Source organism: Astyanax mexicanus, chromosome 4 (genome assembly GCF_023375975.1).
Source record: "Astyanax mexicanus isolate ESR-SI-001 chromosome 4, AstMex3_surface, whole genome shotgun sequence".
Taxonomy (NCBI): Eukaryota; Metazoa; Chordata; class Actinopteri; order Characiformes; family Acestrorhamphidae; genus Astyanax; species Astyanax mexicanus.
This window is the reverse complement of record NC_064411.1, coordinates 57,737,597-57,755,113: the sequence shown is the minus strand read 5'-3', so window position 1 is coordinate 57,755,113 and position 17,517 is coordinate 57,737,597. Positions and strand designations below refer to the sequence as shown.

The 17,517-nt window shown below is 35.8% G+C and overlaps 2 protein-coding genes and 1 long non-coding RNA gene across 4 annotated transcripts in view; all 3 read left to right on the top strand.

The window, feature by feature from the left end:
- Nucleotides 1-6,550, top strand: part of agfg1b (ArfGAP with FG repeats 1b) — a 32,093-nt gene extending 25,543 nt beyond the window's left edge. For both annotated transcript variants that reach the window (XM_022668311.2, XM_022668310.2), the window contains one exon: nt 3,742-6,550. In XM_022668311.2, the coding sequence (XP_022524032.1) occupies nt 3,742-3,801 (60 nt within the window). In that variant the 3' untranslated portion in view covers nt 3,802-6,550. The remainder of the gene's footprint in view (nt 1-3,741) is intronic.
- LOC125801081 (uncharacterized) overlaps nt 1-9,135 on the top strand; it is a 156,342-nt gene extending 147,207 nt beyond the window's left edge. Inside the window, exon 2 of the long non-coding RNA XR_007438578.1 lies at nt 8,414-9,135. This is a non-coding gene — a long non-coding RNA (uncharacterized LOC125801081). The remainder of the gene's footprint in view (nt 1-8,413) is intronic.
- A 1,665-nt stretch (nt 9,136-10,800) lies between these two features.
- fbxo36b (F-box protein 36b) lies at nt 10,801-15,115 on the top strand. The gene is made up of 4 exons (XM_007238770.3): nt 10,801-10,951; nt 12,679-12,787; nt 12,895-13,067; nt 14,748-15,115. The coding sequence occupies exons 1-4, from the start codon at nt 10,802-10,804 to the stop codon at nt 14,988-14,990; spliced, it is 675 nt and encodes a 224-aa protein (XP_007238832.3). The 5' UTR covers nt 10,801; the 3' UTR covers nt 14,991-15,115.
- Nucleotides 15,116-17,517: the final 2,402 nt, after the last annotated feature.

Genomic DNA, 17,517 nt, shown 5'->3' with positions numbered 1-17,517 from the left:
GCTCCGCACATCTAATCATTATATTAGCGAGTGAATCCAGGCACTGCTGACTGTGTATTCTGTGGTAATTCAGTCTAATTTAATGTGATATAATTTGTTTTATTTATCACGCATACAGTCCTGCACGGTAGAACTAGCATATTAGCAATAGTATTCCTGATGACCTCCAGGTCACATGGCAAAACAATACAAAGGCTACGTCAGACAGGTTAAAAATTATAAGACAAATAAATAAAAAAAATAATAAAGAAGTGAGTCTTAGAAAACCATACGTCCATCACTTTTACTTCAGGAGAAAAGCGCATTAACAGGAACGGGCTGGTACATCACTGCATTTAATAAAAACTTTTTTTTTTTTTTTTTTTTTTATGGTGCAAATATTTGATTTATTTCAGCTTTTTTCCCAATGAATTCAGATGATTTTAGTGTCCAAATACCTCAGAGTATAATAGCACAATGTTTACCTCAGGGATATTATAATCTATAATTAAAATATGAGGAAAATGCATGGTTTATAAAAGCACTAAATACATTTACTTCACAAGTGTATTTTAATTTTAGTAGTGGTCTTCTAATAATACGTTTACCTCAGCAATTCCATTTTAACATACTAGTGCTTTTCTGATCATATCTGATCATGCTATTTTAAACGTAGTAGTGCAGTTCAATTCTAATCAAACATTTACCTCAGCAATTCAATTCTAATCAAACATTTACCTCAAATTCTATTTTAATCATACATTTGCCTCAGCAGTTCTATTCTAATCATACATTTACCTCAGCAATGCTTTTTTAAAAGTAGTAATGCAAATCTAATTTTACATTTATTTCAGCAATTCATTTCTAATCATACATTTACCTCAGAAATTCAACTCTAATCATACTTTTACCCCAGAAATGCTATTTTAAACATAGTAGTGCTATTCTAATCCTACATTTACCTTAGCAATGTTTTTAAACATAAGTGCTATTATACTCCTACATTTACCTTAGCAATGTTTTTAAACATAAGTGCTATTCTACTCCTACATTTACCTCAGCAATGTAATATTAATCAGATTTTTTTAACCATAAAAGTGCTTTTCCAATCATAATTCATCTTGTATAAAAAAAAATCCTGTGAGTTATGACTTCTTTTTTTTTTTTTTTTTGTCTGTTTTTTTTTTATAATAATAATAATTTATTAATAATAATTTGTTGTCCAATATTGAGTGCACACTTAATTGCTAATTGTCTTTTATTGTAAAACTGTCCTCCTGCAGCTGGAAGAATTACTTTTTTAATGATCACTCCCAGTTTTAAGAGTGTATGATGGTTTTGATCTACCAAATCAGGCTAATTGGTGCGGTATTTACTTCCAGGGCTTATTGTTTAGCCTCACATCTCCAGTGTCAAATTAAAGAAGAATACATAAGGAGCACCGGATTATAAGGCGCACTGATATATAAATAATAAATTTAGAAGATTTAAGTGTCCAAATACTTTGGAGTATAATAAGTACCTCTTTAAAAGGGAGAAGTTGCATTAACTTATCACTTTTTCCATGTTGTATAAATTGCATATACAAGACGGTAGATTTGAAAAACAATTAGCCTTTTTTATATATATATATATATACAGTGAGTCCAAGAAGTATTTGATCCCTTGCTGATTTTCTTCGTTGGCCCACTAATAAAGACATGATCATTCTATACTTTTAATGGTAGATGTATTCTTACACGGAGAGACAGAATATTAAAAAGAAAATCCAGAAAATAAATCTAAGGAATATATATTAATTGATTTGTATTTCATGGAGTGAAATAAGTATTTGATCCCTTAGTATTCATTAGCAGTTCTGGCTTTTACAGACCAGTTAGACACTCCCAATCAACTTGTTATCTGACCTGAAGCCACCTGTTCTCACTAATCACTTGTGTGAAAAACACCTGTCCACAGAATCAGACAGATCACACAGATTTCAAGTCTCCAACATGGGTAAAACCAAAGAGCTGTCACAGGACCTCAGAGTCAGAATTGTTGACCTTCACAAAGCTGGAATGGGCTACAAAAAGATTAGTAAGGTGTTGGATGTGAAAGTAACAACTATTGGTGCAATTATCAGAAAGTTTAAAGAGTACAACATGACAATCAACAGACCTCGGCCCGGTGCTCCAAAGAAGATTTCGCCTCGTGGGGTGGCAATGATGCTGAGAACGGTCAGAAATCGTCCTGCAACCACTCGGCAGGAGTTAGCAAATGACCTGAAGGCAGCTGGGACCACAGTTTGCAAGGAAACAATTGGCAACACTTTGCGCAACAATGGATTCACATCCTGCAGTGCCCGAAAGGTACCCCTGCTGAAGAGAGCACATGTGGAGGCGCGCCTCAAGTATGCCAATGATCATTTGAAAGATGAACCAAGTTATTGGGAGAAGGTTTTGTGGTCAGACGAGACCAAAATTGAACTTTTTGGCCTCAACTCCACCCGCCATGTGTGGAGGAAGAAAAATGCTGCCTATGACCCCAAGAACACTGTGCCCACCGTCAAGCATGGAGGTGGAAGCATAATGTTTTGGGGGTGTTTCTCTGCCAAGGGTACAGGGCTACTTCACCGCATCACTGGGAAGATGGATGGAGCCATGTACCGCACAATCCTGAGGGACAACCTCCTCCCCTCTGCCAGGGATCTGAAAATGGGCCGTGGTTGGGTCTTCCAACATGATAACGACCCTAAACATACAGCAAAGGCAACAAAGGATTGGCTCAAGAAAAATCACATTAAGGTCATGGAGTGGCCCAGCCAGTCGCCAGACCTCAATCCGATCGAAAATCTATGGAGGGAGCTGAAGGTCAGAGTTGCCAAGCGACAGCCCACCAACCTTCATGATTTAGAGAGGATCTGCAAAGAAGAGTGGGCCAAAATTCCCCCTGGTGTGTGTGCTAAACTTGTGGTTAACTACAACAAACGTCTCACCGCTGTGCTTGCAAACAAAGGCTTTGCCACTAAGTATTGAGTGTGTTTGGCAAGAGGGATCAAATACTTATTTTCCTCATTGAAATACAAATTAATAAAATATATTCTTTAAAATTATATTCTGGATTTTTGTCTTGATATTCTGTCTCTCCATGTTAGAATATATCTACCATTAAAAGTGCAGAAGGATAGTGTCTTTATTAGTGGGCAAACAAAGAAAATCAGCAAGGGATCAAATACTTCTTGGACTCACTGTATATATATATATATATATATATATATATATATATATATATATATATATATATATATATATATATATATATATATATTTAAGCAGACACACCAAAAAAAATATTGCACAATACGTTTACCTTAGCAGTGCAAAACTAATCCTAAATATACCTCAGTAAGGATATTCTAATCTATAAATAAAATTGCATTGCTGAGGTAAATGTATGAATAGAATGACACTAAATAAATTTACTTCACAAGTCTATTGTAATTATAGTAGTGGTATTCTAACACATTTACCTCAGCACTGCTTTTATAATCATACTGAACATCTACAAATTGTTAACATAGTAGTTCAATTCTGATCTTTCTGGTAAATTTCATACATAAGACGCACCGGATTATAAGGCGCACTGATGATTTTTGGGAAAATTAAAGGATTTAAGTGCACCTTGTAGTGCAAAAAATGTTTTTTTTTTTTTTTTTTTTTTTTTTTTTTTTTAATGAACAATTTTACTTAATTAATATTATTCTGTTCTGTTTCTTTTTAGAGTGGAGCCCCAGCTGGACCATATCCTACAGGAGGATCCTCCACCAACCCGTTCCTCTAAACACACACACACACACACACACACACACACTCACACACACACTGAGGTGATTCTGTTTTATATTCACAGCACTGAGCGTATGAGCGTTATAGAGTAAGAGTCGTGGAGAGTTTCCCTCACCTCACCCTCGTCTGTGTGTTCAGGAACAAACGCAACATTTCTGGAGTCTGAGCAGAACTTCCAGATTCATGCTCCTCTTCATCAGTTTGGGGACAGCCTGCGTCCTCTTCAGACCTCAGATCTTTGTTTTATCTTGTTATAGTTTTTTGTTTGGAGTTTGTATTGCTTATCAGTTCCATTTGAAACCCTCCCTGCAGTGTTTTTTTTCATAGTGATGATAATGATGAAGCACTTGTGCACTGATTTATTTCAGTATACTTATCCTCAGCTTCTCCTCAGCTAAAAATATTCGTCTTATTAGAATTATTTGATTTAAATGTCATTTCTAAGAGGCGTTACCAAGACCTTTTCTAAATATCCTGCCTCCACAACTAAAAAGTGGGGCTTTAAGACTGGGGGTTTGAGACGGATCCGTTGAGAGTGGGGGTTTCTAAGACGTTGAGAGTGGGCGTTTGAGACGGATCCGTTGAGAGTGGGGGTTTCTAAGACGTTGAGAGTGGGCGTTTGAGACGGATCCGTTGAGAGTGGGGGTTTGAGACGGATCCGTTGAGAGTGGGGGTTTGAGACGGATCCGTTGAGAGTGGGCGTTTGAGACGGATCCGTTGAGAGTGGGCGTTTGAGACGGATCCGTTGAGAGTGGGCGTTTGAGAGGGACTCATCCAGAGTCTGGTTTTGTTGAGAGTGGTGGTTTTTGGCGAGCTTTTCCAAAATGAGGGTTTGAGATGGAGTCGTTCAGAGTGGGGGTTTTAGATGGACTTGTTCGGAGAGGGGGTTTGACACGATTTCGCTTAGAAGGGGATTTGAGAGACTGTCTCGCCCAGAATGAAGTTGGGGTTTAAGACGGATCTGTTGAGAGTGGTTTGTGGCAAATTCACTCAGAAAAGGGGTTTGAGACGGACTTGTCCAGAGTGGTGGTTTGAGATGGGTCTGGTGCGAAGTGGGGGTTTGAGACAAATTCACTCAGAAAGGTGTTTAAGAGGGACTCATCCGGAGTTGGGGGTTTTAAGACAGACTGGTCTGGAGTAGGGATTTGAGACTGACTAAAAGTGTCTGTTTCAAACTCACACTCCGGACCAGAATGGTGGTTTGAGACAGATTTGTTGAGAGTGGCAGTTTAAGAGATGAGCTTGTCCAGAGTGGGGGTTTGAAAGACCATTTCGTCCAGAGTGGGGGGTTTTAAACAATTTCACACAAAGAGGGTTTGAGAGGGATTCATCCAGAGTGCGGGTTTGAGTCAGTTTTGTTGAGAGTGGGGGTTTCAGACGTACTAGTTTGGATTGGTGGACTGGTCTGGAGTAGTGTTTGAGACAAGCTCGTCCAGAGTAGGGGTTTGAGATGGAGTGGTCCGGAGTGGGCGTTTTAAGACGGGCTGGTCCAAAGTAGGGTTTTGAGATTGAGTGGTCCAGAGACGGACTCGTCCAGATTGGGGTTTTGAATGGACTGGTTCAGAGTGGGGGTTTTAGAGACGGACTCGTACAGAGTGGGGGTTTGAGAGATGGACTCGTACAGAATGATGTGGGGGTTTGAGAGATGGACTCGTACAGAGTGGGGATTTGAGAGATGGACTCGTACAGAGTGGGGGTTTGAATGGACTCGTACAGAATGAAGTGGGGGTTTGAGAGACGGACTCGTACAGAGTAGTTTTTTTTTTTTTACCTGCTGTGTGAGCAGAGCCTGTAAAGTAAGAATATATAAAAGCAAAAGAGTCACGAATGCTGTTGGAGGGTAATTTCAGATGCAATTTTATCTATGCTGTATTTTATTTTTTACGTTTGTTTAAGTTGCTGGATTCGTTTGTTGAACAGGTTTGGGCGGGAAAGCAGGCTGTCCCCGAACTTTTGACAGGCAGTGTTTGGCTTTGATTCAGTAAGTAATGTTTTACGCCTAGAAGTTAAGCTCCTTGTGCATATCAATATTTGTAATTCTTTTTAAATGCGTTATTTACGATGCGATTGCGAACGTGTGAAGCGGCGAGTTTAGAGACACTGTGAAGAACGAAGCTGACTGAACTCAACTCACCTCAACTGAACTGGACGGTTGATCTTCTGCGCTGCTCTACAGGACCTCCAGCGCCGCCGATTTACCGCGACTGAAACCAAAACCGGCGGCGGTACCGAGCGCTGAGCTCCGTACGGAGGAGAGGAAGGCAGGCAGGTGTGTAGCCGGGCCCGACCGATACAGATATTTCCACCAATACTGAATTTACACACTTAAAATGACTGGAAATGTATCAAAAACTGATAATTCTGATATATAATTAGGCCCGTCACGATAACTTTCATTATTTAAAAATGTTCTGCATTGTGGTTTAATACTAAACTCATCCAAACTAGAAAGAAAAGCACATGGAATTATTTACTTCTTCAAAGTACAGTCAACTGGAATTCAGGCTTTCAGTTAACAGCTGTGCTGAACTCGTCAAGAGTTAATGAATACTTAAATTCCTTGCCTCTTAATGTGTTTGAGAGCATCAGTTGTAAAGTTGTGAAGAACAACTACTTTTTTAAGAACTTTGAAAGTAAAAATACCTTAATGTTATAATAATAATAATAATAATAATAATAATAATAATAATAATGATGGAACTGGCACTCATCAGGGCCACTCCAGTAAAAAAAAAAAAGAAAAAGAGTTCCCTCAGAAACTGCAAGTTAACAGCTCCCCAGAAAAGAGCACCTAAAATACTTCGTAGAGTTAAAATTTTTATAAGTTTATATAATTTTATACAATTTACAGAGCCAATTACCCAACCCACTCATTAGGATCACTATCACTCCCCCTATCACTAGTGATGCTCCCCCAACACCAGGAGGGTTAAGAAGACCAGCACACGCCTCCTCCGACACATGTGAAATCAGACAGACTCCGCCTCTTTTTGAACCTCTTTTGGCCGAGTAGCATCATCACAGCACTAACGCTCGGAGGAGAGTGCAGCGACTCGGTTCTGATACATCAGCTCACAGATGCAGCCTTGTGCTGATCCACATCACCCTAGGAGTGATGAGGGGAAAGAGAGAGCGCCATCTACTGTACTGTACCCACCCAGAGAGAGCAAGGACTACTGTGCTGCTCTCTCGGGGCTCCGGGTGCTGTGATGGCAAGCTGCATGACCGGGATTCGAACCAGCGATCTTAAAGTTCGGGGGGAAAAAAAGCCCGTAGACTTGAATAGCAGTTATTATATTGATTTTAAATTAATGTTTTGCAAAATTTTTGCTTTTAGTTTAAAGCGTGAAGATTTTGCCAATTTTTTTTTTCTCGTGTAAACAAACTCTTAAGTAGACATATTGGGCGATTATTGAAGTCAGTGAAAATTAATTGAATATTTCTATAGGTTATATGATACGTTTATTGAAATGATAATGTATTTACCGTGACGGGCCTATATATATATATATACTTAATATTGTTAGAACTTCAGAGACTCCCATAGTAGTTCTAGGTTAACAGAAATGCACTCAGTTTTATTATTTTTTATTTTTTGTGGACAATATATCGTCCCAAAAATTTGTATGGCAAATAATGTCATCATTTCTTACTATTTTTTTTCCTTATTATTTAAAAAAAAAATACTCAATATTAAATGTAAAATAGAAAATGGCATAAAAATATAAATTCTGTTAGTTTAGGATGCGTCGTTCTTTACCCGGTTTACACATTTCAGACTGTACTAACCTGTATTAATAGCCCATTTCCAATACATTGTTTTTGTGACGTCGCAAAAACCATTTATTGCACATTTACAGAAATCTGCTCATTTAGCCTGTAAAAAATGAAGCCTCGCCCCATTCACCCTGTAGATATAAGGAGTGTTCCAGTCCAGACTGTTTATTATTCATATTATTTTTTAAGTACTTTGAAGCAATACTGGGCAGCCAATCAGAACAGAGAGCTCTTATACACCCCACTTATAGACTCATAGTGCATTCCTCCTGGTGAAAGACTCGTTCAAAGCTGATTATTAGTATTATTAGTGTCATATATCCATATTCAGCTCTGTAAATAAATGAAGAGAGCACTTCAGTTTCTGAATCAGTTTCTCTGATTGTGCTATTTATAGGTTTATGTTTGAGTAAAATGAACATTGTTGTTTTATTCTATAAACTACAGACAACATTTCTCCCAAATTCCTAATAAAAATATTCTCATTTAGAGCATTTATTTACAGAAAATGAGAAACGACTGAAATAACAAAAAAAGATGCAGAGCTTTCAGACCTCAAATAATACAAAGAAAACAAGTTCATATTCATAAAGTTTTAAGAGTTCAGAAATAATCAATATCTGGTGGAATAATCCTGGTGGTTTTTAATCACAGTTTGTTTTTTATGCATCTTGGCATCATGCTCTCCTCCACCAGTCTTACACACTGCTTTTGGATAACTTTATGCTGCTTTACTCCTGGTGTAAAAATTCAAGCAGTTCAGTTTGGTGGTTTGATGGTTTGTGATCATCCATCTTCCTCTTGATTATATTCCAGAGGTTTTTAATAAGGTAAAATCAAAGAAACTCATCATTTTTTAAGTGGTGTGAACCTGGTACCACCAACACAATTGGCACTTTTAAAATACTTTTTAAAGTTCTCAGAACACCATGAATCTCTAAAATTTCTAAAATCTGAATGAAACAAATTCTAATCATTTTTCAAACCACCTCCAAATGTGATTTGGATCTGATTTGCAAAAATTTAGATTTTTGTGGTTTCTGGCTGTTCAGACTGTGTCTCAAATCCAAATTCTGGATACAATCTAGCTTTGACCTTGCAGTCTGAATGTAGCGAAATTGAAGTCCAGTCCAGTGTTTTGTTGTTGGCATCGTTAGCATTGTTAGCATCGTTAGCCTAGCATCTCCTGTATATAAGCTAGGCCTGCGTGAGCACACATGGCCGTACCGAACGTCCTGACCGACCGGATGAACCTGAGCTCAGAAATCAGACCTGGCCTCCGGTGCCGTATGCTAATCTGCTAGCGTGTGATTGGGTCGGGCCCTGGAGTGTAGCTGAAGCAGGGGGTGTACAGCAGCACAGCGTTATAGATAAGGCTTTTATATGATCTGCTGTGGAAGCTTTTAGTTGCAGAAGCAGATTTCACCTGTCTCGTCCTCCATCTATGGATTTTCAACTAGACCTACATCAGATTTACCATTACGAGTGTATAAGTTAATGTGTACATATATAAATACATGTATAAAAATATTAAAGCTTTTTAACTACTGTACGAAGTGTGTGAAAGTGTTTTTCTTTACCACGCTTTTTAGTTTTTTGTCTTTTGTAATTGTGATTATTTATGTACCTCTCTGACGCTACTTTTGGGTAGTGTTCCTCCTGGTGAGAGATCCATTACTGCCAGATCTGCCTCTATGACCCTTTCAAACACTCAATTTCTGCCCGTTTTACCCATTTTGAAAGGTCTTTTTGTGTTGTAACTGCCTATTAATAATCTGAAGGGTGTATATCTCCAATGGTTTTATTTTACGAACTACAGACATTTCTCCCAAATTCCAAATAAAAATACTCATTTAGAGCATTTATTTACAGAAAAGAGAATTTTGAGAAATGTCTGAAATAACAAAAAGGATGCAGAGCTTTCATGTTCATAAAGTCTACTTAGAATATATTAAAAAGTTACTTTATTTTAGTAATTCAGTTGAAAATGCAAAACCTCAAAGTATTATATAGATGTATTGTACACACACTGATCTATTTTAAGCGTTTATTTATTTTATTGTGGATGATTATGGCTTACAGCCAGTGAAAACCCGAAAAACAGTGTATAAGACCAATTGGTACTTTTGGAAGTGTGGACAGCGTGTAAATGCTGCTGGAAAATGAAATCCAACTGAATTTTTTTAACTGAATTACTGAAATAAAGTAACTTTTCAATGATATTCAAATTTTTTGAGATCTTTTGTATCTGTAATAATGGATAATCATTTTGTCCTCTAAATGCTACTAGTGTTAGCTTTTTTTATTGCGCTGTGTGGAAGACTACTAGGTTTAAAATCGTCACCTTCTTAAAAAATTTCATTTTTTTTTTTTATTATTTTACTTGAATCATTTCCTGTGACTTAAGCTAATTTATTGTTTCTAATCAAAATAAAAATGTGACGTGGGTCATTTTAATAGCTTTCTAGGACCAATCTCCACGATCCAGGTTTCGTCCCCAGTTTTACTATAATAATAAATGTTAATAATAAAGTATACATAAAGAAAAAATACACTTATTAATAAAATCTTTAGGCTATAAATGTTGCTTAAAATGAGTTGCTTAAAAAGAGTTTTTAAGTATTAATTTTGAGTTTTATTGATATTTTTTTTTAGCATTTTGTCCCCCCATAAACCCCCATGTTTTTTTAATTACTGTTTTCTTAATGTTGAATTAGGATTAAGGTTTCTAGTTGGTTCTAATTTTTAAATTAATAATTTAATAAATAAAAAAAAATAATTTTATTCTAATTTTATTATATAGTTTGTTTTTAGTCTTTTAAGGTTTTAGGATTATTAATATGGGAGAATATGACAAGGCGGGGTGTAGATTGTCAGAATATAATATATCTAATAAATATATAATATGGTGTTTAGCTATAAATCCCTTTTTTATTATAGTTTTTATTATATTTTCTTGTTTTAATGTTAGTATTTGTTATTTATGTTACAGTTATTAAATTCTGGTCATTTCCTATGTCCGATTTTAAATGATTATTTTGAATTTTATTAAAAAGTCATTTTAAAAAATGAGTATGTGGTTTTATTTTAGGAAGGTGACAGTGTTCTTTAAAATAATTTAGATTATAATTATAAAATATTAAATTCACTCCCGGTTCAGTCTGGCTCATGCTCGTGCCCGCGCGGTGGGCGTGGCTTTCTCATGCGCTTGCTTTGTTATGGCAACGGTTGCGCGCGTCCTTGTTGCCATGACACCGAGCGGAGTTTGCAAGATGGCGAAAGTGCAGGAGGAGAGTCTGCTGGAGATCGGGGGTCAGGGTCCTGCTCCAATCAAAGACTACTACCACCTGCTCATCACCAGCACACAGGTAAACCCCTCCCCTCACCTGAGCACACCTGTTACTCACCTGAACATCTGCACACAGGCTTCAGAACCAGCCAGCTAAAACAGCAATATCAGAATACTGCGACTTTTATCCTCATAAAAATAACATTTACTACTTCACTTCTTTTTAGTATTTATCTTATAAAACTACACTACACAAAAAACATTATCAAAATATATTATCCAGCTAAATCACTTTATATTTCATATATTTCTTTGTATACAGTTGGTTATATGTCCTCGGAAAAGTTGGCATTTGATGGAAACGAGGTTAAAAATTTTTCAAAAATGCATTTAGTTTAATTTTTTTTTTTAAATATTTATACATAATTACTGTGATATTTTACTTTGACAATGTAAACTAAAACTTAAGCTTTACCTTTTTAAGCTCAGTATTAAGAGAATATGGGAAATATTAAGTGAAATTAATATTATTAATTACTGCACTTGCAGCAGCATGTGTCTTCAGGCCCTTGTAAATAAAAAAATATATATATTTACAGCTCTGTAAAAAATGAAGAGAGCACTTCAGTTTCTGAATCAGTTTCTCTGATTGTGCTATTTATAGGTTTATGTTTGAGTAAAATGAACATTGTTGTTTTATTCTATAAACTACAGACAACATTTCTCCCAAATTCCAAATAAAAATATTCTCATTTAGAGCATTTATTTACAGAAAATGAGAAATGTCTGAAATAACAAAAAAATGCAGAACTTTCAGACCTCAAATAATGCAAAGAAAACAAGTTCATATTCATAAAGTTTTAAGAGTTCAGAAATAATCAATATTTGGTGGAATAATCCTGATGGTTTTTAATCACAGTTTTTTTCATGCATCTTGGCATCATGTTCTCCTCCACCAGTCTTACACACTGCTTTTGGATAACTTTATGCTGCTTTACTCCTGGTGCAGAAATTCAAGCAGTTCAGTTTGGTGGTTTGATGGTTTGTGATCATCCATCTTCCTCTTGATTATATTCCAGAGGTTTTCTGGGAGGGGCACTGGGTGATGTAAGGGTTTAGGGGCGGGGCAGGAGGGAGAACCATGGGAGTAAATGGAAACATCATTCTCGCCTATAGCACAGTTAAATTTGAGAGGGCGTCAGAAATTTCCAGAATAAAAGCGTTTTTTTAAAGGTTAGAAAAAGTTTACAAAATTTAAAGTATGACTGGTATGTTTTACACTTTAGGATTCTTCCTCACATCATTGATTCACCTCATTCTGCATGTGCTGTGCTCTTACAGTCACCTTTACAGGACTTTACCACACCTAGAGAGAGTAGCTCCAGTAACAGTGCTGAACTTTCTCCATTTGTAGAGCGTCTGTCTTACCGTGGACACATGAACATCAAAGGCTTTTAGAGATACTTTTAGAGTAACCCTTTCCAGCTTCATGCTTAAAGGTCACAATTCTTGAACGTAGGTCTTCTGAGAGCTTGATCTTTTGTGCGAGTCATGATTCACATCAAGCAATCAAGCTTCTCAAGAGGTTTACATACTATTCCTCCTCACTGTGAATGTTTAACATGTTGTGTTCAGTAAAATCATGCAAAAATATATTTGTTTGTGTGGTTTTAGTTTAAGCAGACTGTGTTTGTCTATTGTTGTGACGTAGATAAACATCAAAACACATTTAATGACCAATTTATGCAGAAATGCAAGCATAATCTCAAAGGGTTCACATACTTTTTCCTGCAACTGATGATGCAGGTGATCTGGAGGTGGTGGAAGATTTCTCTGAGGGCTGAATTCAGAAACGCGAGACCTGGAGAACTGAAGGAATCACACAGCGAATATTTGGAAGACAGCACGCTGCAGAGTAATGATATATTCTGAATATATATATATATATATATATATTTTCCGGCTGTACGTGTTTAATAAGGTGTGTAACTTATAAGGTGTGTATTTAATGGTTAATCTCAGGACAGGTGAAGATCGTTTTTGGTCCAGGTATCCTGAATTACTCGTTGGATCTGTGCCAGGGTCAGGCTGACTATCTCCTGCGTCTTCCCGAGTCCATACACCTGAAGATCATGTCTCACCTGGACCTGGAGGACGTGGCTCGGTTGGCAGGAACCTGTTGCAGGTTTAAACAGGTAAAAACTGTGGATTATCTGTAATTTTCCCTTTTAATATAAACCCTGTGCAAAAACAGATTACTCAATATTTACATATTTACAAACACAGAGAGGAATACAGACTCCTGCTGGAAAATGAAATCCACATCTCGCTGACTTTAGACTTGATAATAGAACACAGTGGATCAACAGCAGCAGATGACAGACATGACTCTCCAAACAAACCATCACTGATCATCAGTAAATTTTACATTTCATTTAAAGTAAATCAATGCCTCCCTCTCTCTGCTGATGACAACTTTTACGGAGATACAGATTTCATTTTCCAGCAGGACTTGGCACACTGCCCACACTGCTTACCAAAAGTAACAATTGGTCTTATAAAATATAATATTCTAATTTTCAAAGACACTAATTTTTGAGTTTTCATTGGCTGTTAACCATAATCAATAATTAACAATAAAAGAAATAAACTCTAAAAATAGATCACTCTGTGTTTAATACATCTATATAATATCAATCAATCAATCAATCAATCAATTATCCTTTATTTCCACTCCGTAATACATTGAGCGTAACCCCATTTTCAATGTAGACGAGCATTTACAACATTAAAGGAATTGAAAATCAAGTCTAAATGATAAAAACAAGCAAACAATGTAAGATAAATAAAAATAAAGAAGAAATAAAAAACTTAAAAATAAAACAGAAAGGCTAAAATGTAGAGCAATAAAACAAAGAGATTCAGATCATTACAATGATAAAAACGTAAATGCTGGAACTATAATAATTATAATAATAATAATAATAATAATAATAATAATAATAATAAGTTAAAAAATTATAAAAATGAATAAATAAATTAAATAAAAAAAGGTCAAAAGTAAAAGCAGTAATAAAACAAATAAAAGGATGAAATGAATCAAATAAATAAAATATAAAAGGGCTAAAAGGTAAAACATGAAATTAGATAAATGAAAAGACATAATAATTAAAATAAATAAAAAGGGAAAAGGCCGTGAGAAGGTGGTTAGATATATGATATGTGGGTTTCAGATTTTGAGTATCTGAATTACTGAAAACTTTTCAATGATATTCCACTTTCTTTGAGATGCACTAGTATGTGGTGTTCCCACAGATAGATAGATAGATAGATAGATAGATAGATAGATAGATAGATAGATAGATAGATAGATAGATAGATAGATAGATAGATAGATAGATAGATAGATAGATAGATAGATAGATAGATAGATAGAAGAGTCTGATGGCTCTGGGGACAAAAGATCTCCTGAGTAAACAATGTTTAATATCCTGCTAAACTGTTGGGTTTAGATAGATAGATAGATAGATAGATAGATAGATAGATAGATAGATAGATAGATAGATAGATAGATAGATAGATAGATAGATAGATAGATAGATAGATAGATAGATAGATAGATAGATAGATAGATAGAGAGAGAGAGAGAGAGAGAGAGAGAGAGAGAGAGAGAGAGACGTTCCTCAACCATCCACCTCTCTCCTCCGCCTCCACCGGGAGGAGTTGAAGAGTTTGATGGCTCTGGGGACAAAAGATCTCCTGAGTAAACCATGTAAACAGTGTTTAATATCCCGCTGATATTAGATGGGTTTCCGTATCTAGCTGCTGTAATATGGAGGATATCTTTAATATATATGATTCTGCATTATTTGCAGCTCTGCAGCTCGGAGGAGTTCTGGGAGCAGACGGTGAGGATGCACTGGGACACAGTTCCCGCTGAGGTGGAGGAACTGGCCGAGGAACTGGGCTGGAGAAACGTCTTCTTCACCAACAAACTGCAGCTGCAGAAACAGATCAGCCGCCGGAAACAGAGGAACCAATCAGGCGCTGGCGCCGCCACCGGCCTTCAGGTGGATTCGCTGATCAGACTCTCTGAGAGCAAGCATGGACTGAAATAAAGAAACCTTCAGAAGCTTCTACAGATTAACTAAAACATCGTTAATCTCACAGCGATTTTACATCCATTTAGCGTTATTGTTTTATATATATGGTTTTTATTAAACTGTATTACTTACAGAAAAGACCTTTAACGTCTTGTTTATATTCTTTTCTTATAGTCTTTACTGTGTTGTTCTTGCAGTGTAGAAATGGACATTTAAATATTCATTATTATTATATTTTTCACACTATAAGGCGCACTTAAAATCCTTTAATTTTCCCCAAAAAAATATATCAATCAGGTATTAAGGAGCAGGAGTTTCAGTGAAGTTTCTCCAGCACTAAGGCTGGAGCAGTAGTAGCACTACCCGCTAACCATACAAAGCACTAGCTCTTTCACCATTCAGAGGTGAGTATTATAGGCTTGTAGTCTGCTGCCAACCCTGGCTAGCACTGCTGGAGCAGCATTATTAGCATTACCGTTAGTGGTTAGCTGCTAATGCTAATGCTCTAGCCTTAGTGCTGGAGAAATTCGGAAAGAAATGGAAGTGCTTTACTTACCAAACTACATAGTTTTCAATAGAGAAATCTGTGTAGATTAACATTCAGCACTCGTTTGAGTTAAAAAAAAAAAAGTTGTTTTTTTTTTTACTTAGCTTAGCTTAGCTTAGCTTTACAGGTCTGGCCACTCACCTGCAAGATCTGCTGAGTTAGAATGGAAACATGGCGACACCTTGTTCCTTACTAGTGTTGCTTAAAATGCCCCTTATAATCTGGTGCGAAAAATGATTGATTTATTTTACAGAAAAATAAGATTATAACCTTTTACACCAATTTTTATCTCTTTCTGAATTTTTAATAGAAAAAAAACATCTCCATTTTTGTTGATTTAAAGTTTACTACTTAATTTGAACACACAAACTGTTCCTCACACTGTGTAACAATTTCTTGATGAATGGACCAATAGAAACTCTCTAAAAATATCTGAAATAAACTGTTTTTACATTGACTTTTCACATTGAGTTTTTTCTCTTTCTTTTTTTTAATTGGACAGTTGACAATATGCAATATGGAGGGTGGCAATACATGGTGTGGCAACAAAATAATCCATAAAAAAACTGAATTATTTCTGATTTATCATTATTTTTCCATATACTAGTGCATCAAAAAAATGAGAATATCAAATAAATCAATAAAGTGACTTTATTTCAGTAATTCAGTTGAAAATGTGAAACTCATATATTATATAGTTGTATTAATCACAGAGTGATCTATTTTAAGAGTTTATTTATTTTATTATTAGTGATTATGAAGCTTACAGACAATTGGTATTTTTGGTAAGCAGTGTGGGCAGTGTGCCGAGTCCTGCTGGAAAATGAAATCCTCATTTCCATAAAAATGAAAACTTCACACTAGACCTCGAGCAGTTTGGACTGTGTGTCTCTCCACTCTTCCTCCAGACAATGGGTGCGGATTTCATTTTCCAGCAGGACTCGGCACACTGCCCACACTGAGTACCAAACAAAAGTACCAATTGGTCTTATTACATAATATTCAAATTTTCTGAGACACTGATTTTTGGGTTTTCATTGGCTGTTATCCATATTATATGGATTACTGAAATGAAGTAACTTTCTTAATGATATTCTAATATCATTATATAAGTTTTTCCTCACAGGTTCCTCAGCGTTTTTTACACAGATACTTTATAAAAGTTATGAGTGCATTGTTTCCCTGAGTTCAAATACATTAAAATGTTTTTTACATGCAGTGAATTATCAGAAATACATAATGTTCTTGAAGATTCTCCCCTCTGACCCTCTGAACGGCCTGATAATTGCCTCCTATTTCAGATCTTCACTGCTGATGTAGAGAACGTAGCCTCGCCACTATTTTATTCAGTTAAACCTGATGACCTCTGGATTTATCAGGCTGAACTGCAGGTATATATGTGCTTAAATGAGACTATAATTGACTGTATTCGTGTATATAAGCATGCTGCAGAACCTGCATCAGTCACATCTTCTGAGGAGCACCGGAGGAGCAGAGATCTGTCCATCATCAGCCAGGTAAGATCATTTTATAACCAAAAAATAAAGAATAAATATACATTTTTATAATTCATTTTTTATATATTCCATAAAAAAACTGTATTATGTGGGTTGGTTGTGTTGAGCTGGTGGGGGGCGGGGTTCGGTGTGGTATTTTCTTTAATTTTATAATTTTTTTTTTATTTAAAGAAAATATTTTTTTCCCCATGCGTTCACATATAAATATATGTTTGGTCATGTTATAAAAAGGAAAACGAAAAAAATATATATTTTTGAGTAGAAAATAATCTACAATTTCATTTTTACTAATGTAATTATAATCAAACAATCACATTTTAATGCTGTCTGATTTTATTTTTATTTGCTGGTCATTTACAATACTGTTTAATTAAAACACCACTACTTTCACCTGTAATAAACATTAAATTAATGTTAAATAGATCTTAGTGTTATTAGAACTTCATACTGGATATCAATGTTATCATATTAGTATTTT

Excerpts from the sequence above, each read along its gene's own strand:
- fbxo36b (XM_007238770.3), top strand. The coding sequence starts at position 10,802 with ATGGCAACGGTTGCGCGCGTCCTTGTTGCCATGACACCGAGCGGAGTT. Across the intron at positions 10,952-12,678 it reads TGCTCATCACCAGCACACAG|GTGATCTGGAGGTGGTGGAA; the intron begins GTAAACCCCTCC and ends CTGATGATGCAG. Across the intron at positions 13,068-14,747 it reads CCTGTTGCAGGTTTAAACAG|CTCTGCAGCTCGGAGGAGTT; the intron begins GTAAAAACTGTG and ends CATTATTTGCAG.